Below are 19,116 nucleotides of genomic sequence, written 5' to 3'. Positions count from 1 at the left end.
CGAAAGTATTCGGATCTATTTTTAAAATTCATTGTAGATCTGAATATGTTTGACATTCTGCATGTGCAAAGGAAGGAACAAATCCATTTACTATATGAAACACGAGACACTCGGAAGCAAAGGACAAAACTGGCTTTATTTTCAAAGACACAGACATTTTCACAGGCCAGGGCAGGAACTGTGTCTCCTGCTACTCTCAAAGGCAAGTTTTCCGCGCACAAAAAACAAGCTTAAATTAGATAGAATCCACTCATAGGCAAGTATGTTTCCAGTGAATACAGACTGCAAGGAAACTAGGCTAATGGCCATAGATCTTTAAATGGGGACAACCTAGATAGCAATTGTGTTGGGTTAGTATCTGTGCGTCTTCCTAGCAAAGGCACTTCAAGGACTGATCCTATGCAAGCAGAGAGGATGACTTGTCCCAGTTTTAATTCCTTGTGGTTTATTTTTCAGCGCAGGAGAGACAGAGTCTGTCCCAAGGCCTGTGTTAAAACAGAATTTCTTGTGACAGTAAAAGGGCCAGGTTGGGGAGTGTTGGAGGAAGCGTGGCATGCAGGAGCCAGAGACTGGCACACCTGGAGAACAGTGCAAGAGGCAGGAGGAAGCAAAGGGGGAGGAGAAACAAGGTGGAGCTCATTCTGTCCACTCCTTCTTAATGGCCAAGTTCCACTCCCAGGTGAGATGGTCGTGCTTGTCGTCGTCGGTGAAGAAGGACTTGTTGCGGTAGTTTCCTCGAGCCATCATGCCTTTAGGTGCCTCCTCGAGAGGTGTAATGAATTCGTATTCCTCCGGCCGTGGCCCATAGCTGCCCACCATGAATGTCACTTTGTCCACTAGGAGAGAACAGCCCGCAAGAAAGTCATCAGAGGTAGGGCACAAACACAGGCTGCGGAGAGACAGCCACACAAGCAGCTCGGCTCTGCAGTTTCTCTGCTGCATCAGCCTGTACTGAGGCAGTCCTGTGTACACTGCTGCTGCTCTGCAACCATGCACAGAAAATAGCCCAGAAAGAATTTTAATGCTCTTTCCATAAACTAGGTTGCCTCCAAACTGGCAGTATTTTGTGGAAGGGGTCCAAGGGCATATCCAAACTAAGTTTATGCATTTAATTTTGATCAAAGCCGTCTATTGCCCTAACACAACAAATTCAGCTTCTTTAAAAAAATTGAATGTTTGCAGTTTGGAAAGTGATGGGGAATACATGGGAAAGTGAGTGGGATTAGGTGAACTGAAGCAGTAGAGGAGAACAGTATGCAGGGAGGTGGGAAGAAGCTTTGCTAAGGAAGTAGAAAAATAGCTCATTTTTACTTACCTTTCACCCCTGTCCGGTAAGTGTGCTGCACATATTTCAAGCCAGATACAATTTCTCTATTTACCTGCAAGACAAAAGCATCATCATTCAAGCTTCTGCTGCCCCTTTTGCCTTGGTAATAGGACTCTGTTTTATTCCATGTTTCCCTCCTTGTTTCTTCTTTGCTTGTGCCATGTTTTGCCATCCCTCACCCTTTTTGGCTGTTGGGAGATGGCATGGAGGAATAAAGCCCACCCTACCCAATTTCAGAGTGCCTCCTCATAAGCAGCTGCAAGAGGTGCTTGCCAATAATGAAACTCCTTTACATGAGAAGTTTACTCTAGGCCAGCGCAGGGATCAAGCTGAGAAACTGATAGCTTTTATTACATTTTAGAATGATAAATTTAGTGTAATTTTTTCAGATAAACTCACTCACATTTAGTAACGGGTTTGCAAATGCAATTTAATTATATGTCATCATATAAATTAACCAATTACTTGTTTTTTCAGATACCACACAAATCTATCCCCCCCCCCCCACTTGATTTGCTGCTTTTTGATAGGCTGTTTAAGCAGTGCTTTTAAAAAATAAATGTTTAGGGGTACTCTCATTTTCCTACTCATATTGAAATACTGCCCTCAATGAGGCCAAACTTAGATACACAAAATGTTTAGGGGTATGCATACCCCTGGGTCCCCCCAGAAAAAAGCACTGAGTTTAAGCCTTTCTCCAAGTGCACCTTCAAGTCAGTTTTGCACAAGTGTAAAATTCTCTGTGAAGTACAACAATATCACAGTAATGAGATTTGAAAAAAGGGTGATTTTATGAAAGCGGTAAACATTGTAAAAAACTTTTTTGAAAAGACAACTATTGAAACATTTATATGTTGTACTTCTGGTGGGGAGCACCACTCTGGTTGATCTGCAACATTTACCATTCCAATAAAATACATTAAAGAATAACAATATAAACTACCATATTTTTCGCTCTATAAGACGCACTTTTTTCCTCCAAAAAAGTAAGGGGAAATGTCTGTGCATCTTATGGAGCGAATGTGTGGTCGATTGCTGGCTCCCTTTCTGGCCCCGCCCCCTTGCCCAGGCCTCCATTGTTGAATGTTCTGCAGACGGAGGCTGTTTGTTTCCCCAGCGACTGGCTGATCAGATTATCTGTCTGGAAACTGTAGAAACGGCTCCCTTTCCTTTCCTTAAGAAGCTTCAGAACTGTGAGTTGAACCCCGTAAAAACAGGATTTTTTTCCCTTTGCAAAGTAAGCTCAACAACTTTGAGCTGATCCTCAAAAAACCGGGGCTTTCCCCCTTTGCAAAAGAAGTTGCACAACTTTGAGCTGATCCTCAAAAAACCGGGGCTTTCCCCCTTTCCTCCTCTAAAAACTAGGTGTGTCTTATGGTTAGGTGTGTCTTATGGAGCGAAAACTACAGTGGGGTTTAGGAATGCAAGTGGGGTTTAGGAATGCAAGTGCCTGCATTGTGGAAAGCCATTTTGGCCTGGTACAGCCTACTGCTGTCTTTGCACAATATACCCTTTTAATTTAGCAGTGCTTTTACTATTTAGACTGTCAGGGTTTGAAACATGTGAACCTACAACCCAATACACAGGTTTGCATTGCACCAGGCATCAGCAGGGGGCAGAACCCAGCACTAGACACCCACAGAAAACACAAGTAGAAGAGTGACTCACTTTGAAGTGGATCTTGGCGCAATATTCAGATCCTTCCTTTATTACAAATGTCTGTTTCTTGAGAGCTTCAAGGTCCCCTGAGGTGGGTCAGGGAGAGAAGAGAGACACCCAGTTAATCTTGTGAAGAAGACAAGACACAAGAGAACACATTTACCCATAGACTGTTCTAACTATAGTATGTTGAAGGACTGTGATACATGTGGACATTTAAACATCTGCCCTTCAAATATGCATCGATTTCACACAAGGTAAACTGGAGTATGTTTGATGAAGGCATATACATGTTTTAAACAAATATATTAAAACTAAAAGAGCATTCTCCAAAGAATCCTGGGAGGTGTTTGAAGAGGCACTGCGACATCTTTGATTGAGATCTTGAACATTCCCCTACGCAGACAGTTGTTGAGGTTCCCTAAACAAAGAAAATTGCTATTCGAGTTGTTTACGTTGCATAGATAACAGTCTTAACATGCCTGCGATATCTATACTTTATGGTTGCGAATAGTGTTGTGGATGTATTCCTGAACCATAAATGTGCCTGTGTACTTGTGTGTTTGTGTATATGAGCACATTTTCTGTCAGTCCCATGAACTTGGGGGGGGGGGGGGATAGGCACAACTCCTTGGGAGATTCTCTTGTGCAAAGAGCCACTGACACTGAGGGGGTTTGTGCAAGGGGTGAAGCTGTTGTTAGGTGGGTTAGAGAGGAGCCTAGGCGCTCGCACAAAACAGGCTGTATAATGTTGAGATAATCAAGAAACCGTTTGTGGTATTGCCTCCCCAGAGATTTCAGCTGAAGAGGAAGCATCCTAGCTCTGCCGAGCCCCAACTTCCTCTCTCAGATAAGAAGTCCATATAAGGCGAAGCGTGACTCTCTCACACTGGTGTGAAGCAGACTGCTGATTTAGTCTGCAAAAAGGACTGATGCTCTAGTCTGTGCCAGCAAAAAGGGCTTGGCAAGAACTATTCTGTGTACACTTCATAGGACTCTGGGAAAAGTTTCTATGACCTACTTGTAGAGATGTGTCACTTCATTGTTGTTTTTTTAAGCATCCTCAAATTCTTTTGCTTTTTTAAAACAAAAACCAACCACTTAACGTATCCAAAAGGAATAAAGCACCTAGGATATCAGAGTGCCCCGTTCAAGTCTCACCTAACCTGCAAACTCACTAAGCAAGGGTGGGGAACCTCTGCCCCGTGAGCCAATCTTGCCCCCCCCCAGGGGTTCCAATTCAGCCCATGAAGCCGTTTCCCCCAATCAACACCCACCTGTCAACCAGCTGGTGTCCCTTGTTGTATCAGCCCTCAACCATTTTTTCTCTCTCCCTCCCCCACACAAGACCTGAATTTTCTTTTTGCAGTGACAACAGTAAGAAAACAAAATTAATTAAGATACAGAATGGGAGGAAGGATTGGTCAGCCCTCCCCAATCAATTGTTTGATGGGGGTAAGAGGGCAATAACCTAATAATGCATAATCTGCATAGATCAGCTGAGAAGAAGCATGTCATGTGAGTGTGTCTGCAGGAATGTGAAAGTGCAGGATGGTCACACTAACTACCAGTGTGTGATCCCTGGAGGGTTAGGAAAGGATGGATGTGGCCTAGGGGACAAAAAACAACAACAAAACCCTAAACATTTTGTGAATCTATGAGCAGGAAAATGAGAGTACCCCTAAACATTTCTTTCAGGGGGAAAAGCACTGGCCTTATGCTGTGAAAGGAAGAGAATTTCACCTACCAGTGAGATCCATGGTAATTGGCCCTGGAGCACTGTTACAAACCAGGGTGAGCCGAGTGACGGTCACATTGGCAACTGTAGGGTCTGTGGGAACAGGAAAGGTAGGTAAGTCAGCTTGTTAAGGAAACAAGGTCCTATGCCTTTGTTGCTCAAAGACTTCTACAGCATCAGTCACTGTAGAAAAGAGCCTTGGGCAGCAGCTAGTGCCCCCACGCCCACCCCCCATTCCTTCCTTAATTTTTGACCTAGCGCTCTGAACAACATCAGGCAGTTGGATCTAGCTACTCTTCCTTTATCACAACGCCCCTTGGATGGCAATGGCTCTGGGGCACCGTGAGACCCAGCTGTCGAGCATGACTTGGTATGCCCCCACCATAGCCAGGTAAGACCAGGGGGGCTCACTAGCAGAGGAAAGTCCCCCCACAAGGGACACATTGCCCAGGGTCCCCTCAAACATGCCTCCAGCGCTGCCCAAAATTCTCAGACAAAATCACTTTTTAAAAATGCTGGTTTAAATGCATGTGTTTGCTTTAAATGTTGTAAGATGCTTTGAGTTGCGGCTGCAAAAAAAAAAAAAAACCACCACTAATACATTTAATGAATACTACTACTAATAATAATAATGGTGATAAAGGCATTCCAGGATTAGAAATATGTGATGAATCTATACACTTTATGCCACAAAGTGTTATCTGCATGCTGAAATACCCTCCTGCTCTTCTTTTTATGAGAGCGTATTCAATCGCATAACCGCACGATTCCTGTTCCTGCCAGCTTAAAAGTGCTACAGTCACGCTTGAGCACTGCCATTTGATTCTGCCGATTGTACAAGCTATTCCTCTCCTCCCCCCACTAGTAGATGTGCTTAGGATTGCAGCCTAACAACCCTTCTGAGCACATACCAGGCTCCCTTCTCTGCTCAACGAGAACAATCCCACATCCCCACTTCCCAAAATAATTCTTACGAGTCCCTCCCAATATGTTCAACCACACATTCGCGAAGGCCCCAACTGAGAGCAGCTAAGCATGAATTCACTCAGTTGGGTTTTACTGCGTACGTGTTACAGGCAAGTACCGAATGCCTCCTAAAACTGTGGCATTGGAAGCACTGATACACTGTGAAGCAGGTGCTACAGGATCCCACCTAGAGCTATTAACCCTGACTGGAACCAGATCTCTAGATTGTGAGCAGAAAGCTGTGTTTACACTATTCATTTAAAGCACATCCCACTTCCCCAACGAAGGAATCTTGGGAGCTGTAGTTTAAGGGTGCTGGGAATCATAGCTCTCTACAGGGTAAAACACAGGATTCTTTTTTTCCCCTGGCTCTGTGCTTTAAATGTATGGTGTGTACACAGCTGGAGTTTCTCTCAGCACCGCTAGGTATGATCCTTTTGGTCGCAAGTGCTCATAACTCTGAGCTTCGAAACCAGGTATCCCTAGTCAAAGAGAGAATGTATTTGGATGCTGAAAATAGAACCCAAATCTTCCTATAAGCAACCCACACAAAATAATATTATTTTTTATAGCAAACCAACATAATTTCGCTCCCCGCATTCAAGACTTATTCATATTCTCTCATCCATAACAATGCTAGTCCTGCTACATAATGCCAAATCAGCTCCTTCCCTATTCTGAAAGGTGTCCTGCTACATCAGGGTTGGAGAACCTTCAGCCCACAGGCCAGTCTCGGCCTGCCAGGGGAGTCCAATTTGGCCCAGCTGGGCATTTGCCCCAAACCCAACCTACCTGCCCAGCAGCTGATGTAACTGCTGACATCAAGTGATGAGCGGGAGCACAGGATTTAATCCTGCACCAGCTGCATTCATTCTGGAACAGGAAGGTGAAGCCTAGGGAGCAGGATTTAATCTCCACTCATCAAATAATGAGAAATCAGAGCCAAAACAGTGCATGATTGAGGACTTAGAAGCAAAGCAGGGGGGGAGGGGGGTTGAGATCCACAAAGGTTTTTGCAGGCCTCCAACCATTACCCTTTTAAGATCAGAGCAAACCAAATTTGACAAACATGTGACATCATAATGGCATCACATGATTGCCATGCGGGAAGCCCCTCCCACTATCAATTTTGGCCCACGAGGTCAGGCCTGTGGAGCGAAAAAGGTTCTCCACCCCTGTGCCACAATCCCGTTCCCACCGAGGTCTCTTGAGCCATACCTGCCACAACAGGTCCATCGCCCAGCAGGGACTTCTTGTACTTTGCAAGGCTCTCGTCGTCCTTGTCCAGCTCCTGCAGTTCCTGAAGCGTCTTCTGAGGTGGGGGCTTATAGTTCAATTTGCTATCTAGCTCATCATCATCCTCTTCCACATGCACCTCGGGGTCTTTCTCAGTCATGGTCGTCTGGCCTCGGAAGAGGAAGCCGCCAGTGACTGTAAAAGCACAACGCTGGTGGGGCTCCTAAGTCCTTAGCTGGGCTTCCGCTGCAATAAAGAGCAAAGGAACAGCCATCTAAATGCTTTTGTAAGCACAAGTGTCACTGACATTTTTCTGGTATTCAAAATTAAGATTCTGTTGCGTCCAGACGTGCAACAGCTGTACTGCAGTCAATTCTATACAAAGAGATGTGAACAGCAGCCTGACTGCTGGCGCCTGAACGCTGCTGGTCCTGTCAAACCAACAGGAGCCTACCTAGCAAAATATTATTTGTGCAGCACTTCCTAACCCCAGATACTCTGCACAGAAAGTATACAAACAGCACAAGATGTCACTCCAGCCCCTGTCAGTTACCTCCATCAATGTAATGGGACATACCCAACAAGCGAGGGCTTTTTTAAATAAACCAAACCAAGTCGCACTTGGTTCTTTGGGCACCAAACAAAGAAAGTTATAAAATACAACCAACTGCTGACAGTCTGCATCTAGGCCAGGTTCTGAGGCAGTGAGCAAAGATATTTTTTTTCTACCTAGAGAGAAATCCACAGCCATCTAGGTCAGCTAATCTAATCGGCAGCTCTCTCTCGAATATTATATAGGAGAAAAACATATCTGAGCACATATAAAGCATATAATGCATACACACATGCACATACAGACAAACACACTTCCCTCTTCCTCTATCCAACTGGAATCACAGAGAGCAACTAATGAGGAAACAGAACCTGGCACTGATTTATAGCCCTTGGCATATTATGGTTTCTACACATTTCCATCAGTGGAACCTCAAAATACCCATTGCAACTTGTGAACACTGGTCAGTTTTGAGCAGGAGAGATTCCCCTGCACTTTTAGCAGATCTTCAATCCAAGAATTCAGTTTCAAGGTGGATGAAAACCTTATTCCAGTTTTCAGATACACCTGGTTGCTGTGACCACCCACTGGGAATCAATACAACAAGCCTGCAGCTCGCAATTCTGGGATTCTCTTCTGTGTTGCTCATTGAACTGATTTATAGAGCTGATCATTGCAACTGGATTCAAAACGTTTTTGACCTATATGCAAGGCTGGAACTGATTTAAGCAGAAAAATCTGCTAAGTGCACATAGCCTCTTCCTCTTCTGAGTAACAAGACACCTCACACAGCTCCAGCAGCGACCCAGCAAACCCCACCAGGAGCCGCCTTTGCGGAACAAATGCCTTCACAGCACGCTGACACAGGAACAGCCCACCACACACAGCGTCTGAGCAACACAGCAACTGAGATCCACTGCAGCCTTGATCAATTCCGCTACAACCAAAATCAATCAAATATGCCATGCAGCAAATTATAGGGCTTTGCCTCAGTTAAGGACAGGCTAGAGAGATGGCGTTCAGAAAGAAAAGCAAGGAATGAGGGGGAAATACCTGGATGGAGCTCATAACACAAGCTTTAAAAAAAATTAAATGAAGAATGCCGATGAATCCAGCTGCAAATATCGTGTAGTTTCTTGACTGCACAACAGTTAAAATAGCTGTTGTCTGCGCTATGACCAGGTCCCTTTTCCTGTGCAAGAAGGAAGCATGTGGTTTGTTCCTATGACAACACATGCCCTGGCTGCAGACTCCTACTAGCAGCAGCAGCCGTTAAGCACTGAAACTTCTCCAAAAGAGGAGGAAGTAAGAAAGGCTGAAATCAGCATGCTGCATTCTCAGCAGCGGCTGAAACTGGCACTCCCTTTGCAATACCAGAAGAACACGTCTCCTCTTGTGGTTTGAGGTCAAGAGGCAAAAACAGAGGAAGGAACAGCGAGAGGGTTCATGAATACCCAAGATGGGCAGGTCTGGAACACCTCTGTGATGGACAGGACAAGAGAGGTGAGGGGCAGAGGAAAGAAGCACGTGGGTGGAGTGGTAAATTTTGAAGTGCAGGAGCTCACCATGACAGCTGCCACAGCCACACCTCCAAAATGCAGGAAATATAGATAGATAGATAAATGGATTACATATTATGTACCCACCCTCATACAAATGCAGGGCAATGAACAGAAGTGCCTAGAATAAAACCGGTTTCTCGGGATGCAAAATCAGTGCTGCTTACTTATAACTCCGTAGGTTCAACTCGTAAAGCACACTGAGCTTTAACAACGGATCCTCAGCCAGCTGAAATGAACCCAGTGAACTGCATGGATGATTTGAACCAAGGTCTCCCTAATTCTAATCTAATAACTACATCACACTAGCCATGCCTTCTGAAACCATGTTGGTGAGTAGAATAGGATCTGATCTTGAAAGAGGCACAACCCTACACAGTCCTTTGATTGTATAATAAATGAAGGGTTTTTAAACCATTTGTAGTTCACACTCCAGCTATCTACCCAGATTGCATATCAATCCCAAAGAGTTTACATTTTATGTAGGTAGATGGGAACTGTTCTATACTGTAAGACTACTGGTCCACCTAGCTTAGTACTGCCTACACTGACTGGCAGCTGTCTCATTGCGGCTCAGTTCCACTCCATATGCCCTTTTCAGTGCTCTTTTAATACTGTTTCCACTTGCAAGTTTTGGGGAGGTCATATTGCTTTGTCACCAATCAGTGCATGCCCTGTAACATCTGAATGAAATCCAGTGACTTTTGATACCAGAAATGTTCTGGATTTTGGTTTTTTGTCCCATTTTTGTTGCATCACAGTGCAAGAGTGCCCTCCAGGTGGCAAGAATGCTATAATGCTGCATGGACAGTCCAGTATGAATCCAACACTAATACTTTATTATTGCATCAATGACATGTTGCAAAATATACCTGCAAAAAAAGAACCAGTCTGGAAGGGCCCAATAAGCCCTTCTCCTTTTAAAATTATATACACACACACATTTTCACAATAACCTTCAAATTGCCATTATTCTGACATTTTTCTTCCATTGCTTTTTTCCAAATCATTGGACTGTAATATTTTTTTTAATAATCCATGAAAGGCCTCCATTCTGCCCCATCCAAACCCCTTCTAGTATGGTAGGTTGGGAGCTTAGAATGCTCAGTTAGCTCCCATGTGCTGTGTCCAAAAAGATGGGAACTAAGTCTTCCCTAGGGATATGGAACCTGCGCCCCTCCTGATGTTGTTGAACAACAACAGCCATCCCTGACTTTTGGGCCATGCTGATTTCTGGAAGGCCGCTAGCTCCCCATTCCTGAACTGCATACACTGTGCCTATGTACACACACTATACCTTTAAATTGCATTCAAAGCACATTCTTTCTCTCAAAGAATTCTGGGCACTGTAGTTTGCTAAGGAATGGTGGGAAATGCGCTACTGAGAGGCATAAACTACAATTTCCAGAATTCTCTGAGAGAAAGAATGTCCTTTTAAGGTATAGTGTGTATACCTGTGGCTTTTAAAATTGCATGTGATAAATACATCATTCCTAACCACACTTTTTTAATCCAAAAAAGGAGAGGTGCCAAATATACTTAGCCAGCAGCAAAACAAGATTGCATGTGCTACCGGGAAGACAAAGATAAGAGTAGTTTATAAGCTTCATTCAGACAAATAAGCTGCAGTGTGGTGGACAACAAAAATTGAAATCTTGCTGAGGCTGTTCTGTGAGTGCAAGCCATGTGCCGCCTCTCAGCTTTGCAATGCAAATAATTCCACCACACCACCACAAGCTTCCAAAAAAACCAGTCTGCTGTACCATAATGCCCAAGCCCAGTGGCCACACACAAACAGCTTCCCACGTGGACCTCAAGCAGTTCTGGATGTCAAGAGGCAGCTGCTTACATGCAAATCAAACGTTGAGATATATTTGCATGAATGGGAATGCAGAACTATCAAACTATAAGACTACAGTAAATTGCACATAGCAAAGACACATTTCCATCAAATAAAGAACCAGTAACGACACACACACACACACACACACAAAAAAAAGAGGCGTACACAATGATGCGATCAGAGCAGGACTTTGGGGCAGAAGTCCAGGGCCCCAGCCGTCAGAAGGTGCAGCAGGCCTGCCATACCACACCTTCAAGTAATACACTTTGCCATCTACAAGGGCCACTGACTTCAGAGTCTAAGATTACATAACTGCATCACTTGATCATTCAAAGGTGCGCCAAAATATGGGTACTCAAATTACTGTGTAATGCAGAGAATATAGCTATGCTGAGTTGCAATGCATTTTGCTAGCTATCCAGTATAAATCAGCCCTCCCCAGTTCAGAAATGCATGTGCCCAAAAGCACCGAAACAAAAGGCCCCCCCACACACACACACACAAAGAGAAACATCTGCTTGAAAGAAGTGAGAGAGAAAGAAGAGGTTAAATGCAAAGGCTCAATAGATAGACTTCAGCAAAGGGGTGCATTAGAGAGATGTAAAGGGAGAAAAGGAGAGTGAAGACACACCAGGCACTCACTCCATAAATGTTCCTTGCACAAGTTGGGTTTGCTTCTCTGTGCCTTTTCCTGAGAAGCAGTTGATCACAGCCCTCTCCGATTTATGGAGGCTGGCAATTGCAGTGCCTCTTGTTCACCACCGCTCCTATTTTTAAACGTGTAATAATACAGGGATGCAACAAGAAGTGAAATGGGGACCACAACCTCTTACCCAAAAAAAATAGAGGGGGGATTATGTGCCTCGTCCCAAAGACAGCACTGCTGTCTGCTCTTGTTACATACAGGAAAAAGCCAGCTGTAATCTATCTCCACTCAATAACACAAATTTCTACATCTCCATGGTGGGACCTGGACAAAGCATGACTTGAAGGTGGACTCCTACATCCGTGACACTCATCCATATTGCTATACTTTCCCCCACTAACTCCAGAGCTTGGTCCCAGAGAGTGTGCATTGTTATGTCTATGGCAGATCCATCTAGACTAGGTTTCCATCTAGACTAGAATAGTCCACCCCAGGACTTAAGAGAGAATTCTGGATGGAAGAACACCAATCTGTATGCAACTGTGAAAAAGGAAAGGACCATAAAATAATCCTCTTATTTTAATAACCCATAGCCTCAGTCCAGCTGCTTATTTCTAAGAGACCCACGCCTAGCAATGAAACCACCCACAGGAGCCTTTGAAAAATCTTTTAACTGGTTGCATGGTAAAGCCAGCTTGGGGCAGAAGTCCAGCACCAGAAGAAACTCATGTCCATTTCTGAATTCTGTAGGAAAATAGATGGCCTGCCCTCAAAAAGATTCCCCGCACCAAACTGCTCCCCAACAAATTTACATATGCATTTATTATGACAAGTGAGAAATGACAAGTGAGATTCCTTTCCCCACCATTACTGAACTTTAAAGTTGAGGCAGTTTAATTACATAACACTTCACTGGTGAGTACCTTGGATCCCGAACGCCCTGGAACTCGGAAGTGATTGTTCCAGTTGTGAACGTTCTTTTGGAACCCAAACATCCGACGGGGCTTCTGCAGCTTCTGATTGGCCGCAGGAAGCTCCTGCAGTCAACCAGAAGCTGCGATTTGGTTTTCAAACATTTTGGAAGTCAAACAGAGTTCCGGAACGGATTCTGTTTTGACTTCCAAGGTACAACTGTACACTGAAAAGCTCTTGTTTTCTCCCTAGCTAGATTTCCTCCTTTGACTATGAGCTCCTTCAAGAGTGTGTGGACTTCCCCGTGGACTTTGGTTTGCCTGTCTGCAGGGGGGTGGGACTGTACATGCGCAACACTGTCCTAAACTAATGAATGGAATATTAATCATGGGATATCTGGGGTCAAATCCTTAGTCATGAGTGTAAGATGTGATCCTGGGCAACTTACTCTTTTCATGGTTGCCGTTCCCAGTTTGCAGAGCTGTCAAATGTACCTCTTACCAGAAGATGCTACTGATAAATGTTTTTTCCTAATCTCAGTTCTTGTTGAAGTTCACCGGGAAGTCAATGCCAAGATCAGATTGACTGCATTTATTTATATTTTTATGAACCCTCCTAGTTCCATACCCTTCTGGGCAAGCACTACAATTGGAAGTATGCCTGTGTGTAAAATACTCTCTCTCAGAGGCTTGATGTACAAGCAGAAAACAAAGCCTGGAAAGCCTTTTTAATGTGCTGCATTGCACACTGTGAGTGACAGAGCTTTTGCGAATCAGGTTCTTCACAGGCCATGGCGGAGTCATGACTTTTGATTGAGTACTGTTAGTTTCAGCCACATTGTGTGGGGAAGGTTACAGACCATGACAACAAACAACAAGAAAGAATTGAGGCATTGCATCCTATAAATATATTTAAATCAGTGTTACTCCAATCTAACTAGCTAAACCATCCTAGTGATTGTAGTCTGGTACAGATGCTAAGAATTTCCTGTTAGAGCACAAACACCCTGGGCAGCTTTATAAAACTACAGCTCCGATGAGTCTAGGGGGAAGGGGATGACTATGAAACCACTTCCGCTGTGAAATAAATGAATACATCAAAAAATGAAAAGCACCAAATACCAAATATCATATCATGAAAACCCAAACAATTCACAGAAGAAACCCAGTTTCAAAGAATGAATACGCTTTCATAGCACTATATGGTCAGCAAGAATCAATACTGTGTCAGATACTTTGGGTACATATTTGGTTGATTTGTAGGTACTTGAAAGTCCCAATTCAGTTAATTGCTTCCTTCAGGCACCACCAGCTATAGAAGCAGGAAGTATTAGTTCAATACACCAGTATGGGTTCCACCTTGAATTCCAGGTTTCCAGTTGACTAATCAGCTCAGGAACAGCAATTTCCAGATTCAACATACTCAAATTACCCAACTACATTTACTCTGTTCCTTCAGCTCCACCTCAACTAGGAGTTACGATAAGAAGACAAATGGTTTCTTTCCAAACAGCACTGCTGTGGCACATGATGACCATCTACTAACATGAATTTGGACTGCTGACACCTCAATAGAACAGGAAAAGACTTTCTAGTGGAAAGAGGAATGAAGGGGAGGATGCACAGCATAGCATAGATTCCAAAGGTCCATTGCACATCAGAGTAGATTAAAAACAGCAACAGTCTAAAGCAGTGGCGTAGCGTAGGGGGTGCAGGGGGGGCCAGCCGCACCGGGCGCAACATCTGGGGGTTAGGGTTAGGGGGCGCAAATCCACGGGTTAGGGGGTGCAAATTACTTGCCTTGCCCCGGGTGCTGACAACCCACGCTACGCCACTGGTCTAAAGAAAGCAGGTAGAGCCCAGATAGTCTCAGGAAAAGAACAGAAGCCTGGGGCTAACAAACAGTGCTTTTAATGTGGGACGTTGCAAAAATATACGTACAGGCCACAAACATGGGCTCATACTCCATGTAGCTTAGAGGGCTTCTGTAAAAAGGATCCATGTAGTCTACCTTCTCTTTTTCTAACAAAAATGGCCTTAGGAAAAAACAAGGCAAGCAAAAATAAAGATTGCTCCCTCCCTCCCTGTCTGCTCGCCTCACCAGTTCTTTCACTCTCTGTATCTACTGCCCATCTCCTATAGCTCTTCTTTGTTGACACCCTAGATTTCAAATTGTTTCCATAGTACCGCAGTATTTCCAGAGAAGAAACAAAAGCATTAGAATTCCTGGGCCGTTGCTATAAAAAGCAAGCACCAGTTTTAAGAGCAGGAAGAGGGTTTAAGCGATCACTACGAGTAGCAATTTCTCAGAAGGAAGGAAATTTCTGTACTCCCTTAAGTCAGATATCCAGATTAAAGAAGCAGCACTGGGGCACAACAAAACTGGTACAGAAAGTCCTCGTTACTCTTTTATTTGCTATGGACAAAGAAGTAGGTCCCTGCTGTGCTGCTGTACCCCTTTGCTATTTCATTTGTCAGTTGTAAGTATCCATAAGGCAATTACTGCATTCATCCTAAAAGCATAGCAGCTGAAGTAAGTACAACTACCCACCACACCCCATTTTACAGGTGGGGTAAGTACAAAGGGTAGGTGCAAACACAGCACGAAGAGTTTTCTCAGTCTCTAATAACTTCCATCCTCTTGTTCTACATACTCACAGTTGCTAACATCGAGACTTAAATTTCCAATTTATCCAAACCCATATATTAAATAGGATTGCCAAGGCTATTTGTTTGCTTCCTGGTGGGGATCTGGGGCCTTTTAACAGCTGCAATTCAGGAGGTAAAGCCTTTCTTTACATGCAGATAGAGAAGGATAGAGGAGGCTTCACTTGCTGGATTTCTGCCTGTTGTGCAGTTGCTGAAGGCAAAGGAGAGAAAAGACCTATCATGGTGGAAATACACTTTTGCTGCTTTCACCACCCTGGCTGTGACCACAAAAGATGGCGGAAAGGAAGAGGTCATCTTGAAAATGCAATGTATTCACATAAGACAGTTGCCTCAAGGTGGTTTCCAGTTATCCTAGCATAAACCGCTGTTCTATGAATGGGGGAAGAGCCAGGCTGTAGGTCCAGCAAATCAACAGATTATATGTAAGGTGGGATAGGATAGGGGGAATCCTATGCAAACCAACTTTAGAAGAAAGTAGAGATTAAGTGACTTAATCTTCCAAGCCAGAGGCTCTGAGGTTACCCCAGCTCACTAAATGGCAGGAGGAAGAGCCTTCTTTGATCAGCAGTAGCTTTGCTAATTTTAAAGGGGGAGCGGTATTACCATAAGGAAAGCAAACAGGGTTTAGGAGCTCAGTCTTTCTGCGACTCAGTAAGTGATTTCTGTGTGGAAGTTGATACCTTCTGCAGGCCAAGTATTAAGCAAGGAGGGGGTCCTGTGCAGAAACTAGCTATGCACTGGGGACAGGATGAGCAAAATTAATTATCTGAGACCAGCTAATGGTTCTGAACTACGGCAATTCAGGCCCAATAAGGGTATCAACAGGGAAAATTTGGGACTCATCTGGAGCTAAGACACTGGCTGGTGGGCACACGTTTTCCATGCTGGGTTTGGAGAGCACCCTTGACTTGATTATTTGCAAAGGGTTGCACATCTTAGGAGTTTCAGAACTCCTTGAAGGTGATTGAAGGCAACAAAAGAATATTTCCCTGTTGTTCAATGTGCACTGGTTGCCAATTTCATTTCTGTAAACAATTCAAAATGCTACTTGTTATCTATAAAGCCCTAAATGGGCATTAGGACCAGGTTATTTGGCACATTGTGGTTGCCACTGGAGGCCTTGCCCTATGTTCTATTGCCTTTAGGGGCTCATCCAAATAAGAAGTAAGACAGGGCCTTTTCAGCTGAGACACCCCATGATGAAACTCATTCACTCCTCTCCCAGTATCTTGCTGGCCTTTGGGCGAGGTTTTTCTAAATTAAAAAAAACTTGTTCAGTCTTTAGTTTGGACTACTCCCATACTCTCATTGGGGGCCCAATCTAGCTAGAGGAAGGATTAGTGATTCTTTTATCTAAGTATTTCCAATCTATGTTGCCTTTCCTGCCTATGCAGGAAACCTCTGTGTTTTAGTATGGAGTAGTAAGGAACACAGAAAGAACCCTAGGAAAGATTTTCTCAGTGAGCGCAGAACCCATACACCTGTTATTGTAGAACTGACCGGGCTCAATACTTCCCTTGTTGCTTCCAGATGACCTGTTTATTGATAAGACATCCTGATCGGTTTGCAAGAAGACAACATTGGCTGCCTAATGAGCAAACGTTCCAACCTGTTTCCAGGGAGGTTAGGTCAAAGCAAAATGTTACCCGACTTTCCCACCCTCTTCCTTACTGGCCTTTTGCGGAAGTAGGTTTTGTTGTGCAAGCTCTTCCAACCCACTATCAATGTGCAACCTCAATTTGCCAGTAACTGAATCCCACCCCCCAAAAAATTGCCTGTCTGGAAGCCCCAACCTGACTAAAACTCAACGCCATTAAAAAAAAGAGAGAGAGAGACACCCTTATTCTTTGCAGCAGCAACTGTCTGAATTCACACAGGAAGCCCGTGGAGGAAGAAGCAAGACAAGCAGCGACTCTCTCCTTTCCTTAAGGAGTCCCTGAGCCGCTGGGCCCCGCGCTCCTTAAAATATGCAGCGACCCAAATCTAAAAATAATGAAATGAGCATCCAGGCCTCCAGAGTTCATGTGAATGACGGGCGAGCTCTGGCACAGGAAGTGGGGTGGAATTTTCCACGGAGAAATGCAGCAAGGCGAGAAACGTCCCTCAAGCCTCGCCTGCCCAAACTCGGCCACCCCCGGGCAGGTTTCCCGAAGGGGCAGAATCCGGAGGGGCGCTTCCCGCCACGTTTCCCAAGCGGACCCCTTCCTCCGCCCCCGGGATACGGCCTGCGCGCCCTGCTGCATTGCAGAGCAGGGCGCGCTTCTTCCCCTTTTGGCGCGGGAGCCGCGCTCCGCTCTCCCGGCCGCCTTTTCCCGGTTGTGGATTAAGTCTCCCGGAGGAGGCTGGAAGCGCGGGCAAGGCAAGCGGGTGGGTGGGTGTCCCTCCGCCCGCCCCCCTGCGAGAAGGCGGACTCACGTACCGGCGGCGGCGAGGGGCGTCTCTGTCCGGAGCTCTGCGCTCAGCTTCGAGCTTGGGCAGTTTAAAAAAGCAGGAAGGAAGTCGGTGAAAAAATAAGAATTTTTTTTAAAAAAAACCCGACTCTTAGAGGAAGCCCCGGGCTGCGGTGTCGCTGCTTTTCCTGCCGTGCACGAAACCTCTCTCTCTCTCTCTCCAAGGCGAAAAAAAGCATCCTCGCCCACAGAGGAGATGCGTGTGAATTCCTGAAGTGCCCCTCCATATATATATGGAGAGAATGGATTCATTCAGGCATTGCTGGGCTGCGGTGCGGGGCGCATACCTGGGTTTCTGTAGGAAACATGCAGCTCTGTGCAGACGAGGCTTTCTGAAAGTGATCTTCCTTGGCTGGGATGTTACTTGACTTTTAGCGCTCGGGCGCGGACGGTTTTTAGGGAGAGGGTCCACAGATATACAGGTTTCTCCTTTTTGCACTCCGCCCGTTAAAAAATAAGTACATGCATGTTTCATTTTGTGAACGTTGCCCGGTAAACTCCTCTGTTAGGTATTGTAACTCGCATCAAGAATATTATTGGGGGCGGAAGAAGGAGAGAAATAGAGATACTGTACCTAGATATATAGACACACACACACACACACACACACACACACACACACACAGTGTTTTCTGTTTGATCTTCACTCTCCAGAAGCTTGTCTTGCAAAAGGGGTGGGCAGCCTTCAGCATTGTTGGATCTGCTCCCCCCCCCCCCCACGAGAATCCCAAAAACTGCACACTGAAGCCAGGTGTGAAAGACATACCTTGCCTATTTACCAAAAGACGGTACAATTGGAATGGATAGCCTCTTGAGCACGTTTTGCCCCATATAACTTGCTTCCAGTAGCGGAATACAGGATGTAACACTGGCCAACAATTTGAGTAGTTTTGAAAGAGGATTGGACAAATTTGTGGAGGCTGCATATACTTAAAGCACATTAAAAGCGTTTACCCTTTACAGTGCTACAATTCCCAGCACCCTTAACAAACTACAGTTCCCAAGAAGTGGAGGGGATATGCTTTAAATGTAAGGGGTGCATGCAGCCAAAGGCTACCAATGGCTACTTGATATGTTTTGTGTTCTTCCTTTGCTGTCAGGCAGTGTGCCTCTGAATAGCAGAGTGGGGACAGTGTTGTTCTGCTCAGGTCCTGCTTTCAGACTTCCCATAGGCATCTGGTTGGCAACTATGAGACCAGAATGCTAAACGTGATGGGCCTGCAATCCAGCCAGACTCTTCTTTTGCTTTTTCACACAGTTTGATTCCTGATGATGATTACAACAGCCTAATACACAGTGCTTTTTTCTGGGGGTACACATACCCCTAAACATTTTGCGAATCTTTGTGCTTTTGTCCATCTACTGTATTTATTTCTCCCAAGCTGAACTATAAAATGGTGATTTTCTTGAGTCAAAAAAGCACTGCTAATACAGATGGGAAAGGTAATTGTATTGTAGTTTCTGTTGTTGAACAATTGGGAACCAAACACCCTTCCTGATCTACTGCAAAGTAAATCTGCAAGTTGAACCTGATCTACTTCTGCCTACCCCTGAGCTA

The 19,116-nt window shown here is 44.8% G+C and overlaps 1 protein-coding gene across 4 annotated transcripts; it reads right to left on the bottom strand.

Moving 5' to 3' along the window:
• Nucleotides 1–117: 117 nt before the first annotated feature.
• Nucleotides 118–17,871, bottom strand: ARHGDIB (Rho GDP dissociation inhibitor beta). 4 transcript variants are annotated; one of them, XM_083400190.1, is made up of 6 exons: nt 17,528–17,871; nt 6,909–7,172; nt 4,734–4,817; nt 2,996–3,072; nt 1,316–1,379; nt 118–836 (listed from the first exon to the last, which is right to left on the bottom strand). In XM_083400190.1, the coding sequence occupies exons 2-6, from the start codon at nt 7,084–7,086 to the stop codon at nt 637–639; spliced, it is 603 nt and encodes a 200-aa protein (XP_083256316.1). In that variant the 5' UTR covers nt 7,087–7,172; nt 17,528–17,871; the 3' UTR covers nt 118–636. The 4 variants fall into 4 exon arrangements, with proteins under 4 accessions (XP_083256316.1, XP_083256319.1, XP_083256318.1 ...); XM_083400193.1 differs by having other exon boundaries at nt 6,909–7,161; nt 17,520–17,684; XM_083400192.1 differs by lacking the exon at nt 17,528–17,871 and adding an exon at nt 11,524–11,548.
• Nucleotides 17,872–19,116: the final 1,245 nt, after the last annotated feature.

The sequence above is a fragment of the Podarcis tiliguerta genome, assembly GCF_965153285.1.
Source record: "Podarcis tiliguerta genome assembly, chromosome: 10".
NCBI classification, from domain to species: Eukaryota; Metazoa; Chordata; class Lepidosauria; order Squamata; family Lacertidae; genus Podarcis; species Podarcis tiliguerta.
The sequence above is the reverse complement of the archived record's forward strand: the minus strand, read 5'-3'. Positions and strand labels throughout refer to the sequence as shown.

Bases quoted from the DNA above. Each gene is read 5' to 3' on its own strand.
- ARHGDIB (XM_083400190.1), bottom strand. From the start codon at position 7,086: ATGACTGAGAAAGACCCCGAGGTGCATGTGGAAGAGGATGATGATGAG. The intron at 3,073-4,733 runs GTAGGTGAAATT...GACCCACCTCAG, and splicing joins AATTACCATGGATCTCACTG to GGGACCTTGAAGCTCTCAAG. The intron at 1,380-2,995 runs GTGAGTCACTCT...TTTGTCTTGCAG, and splicing joins GCGCCAAGATCCACTTCAAA to GTAAATAGAGAAATTGTATC.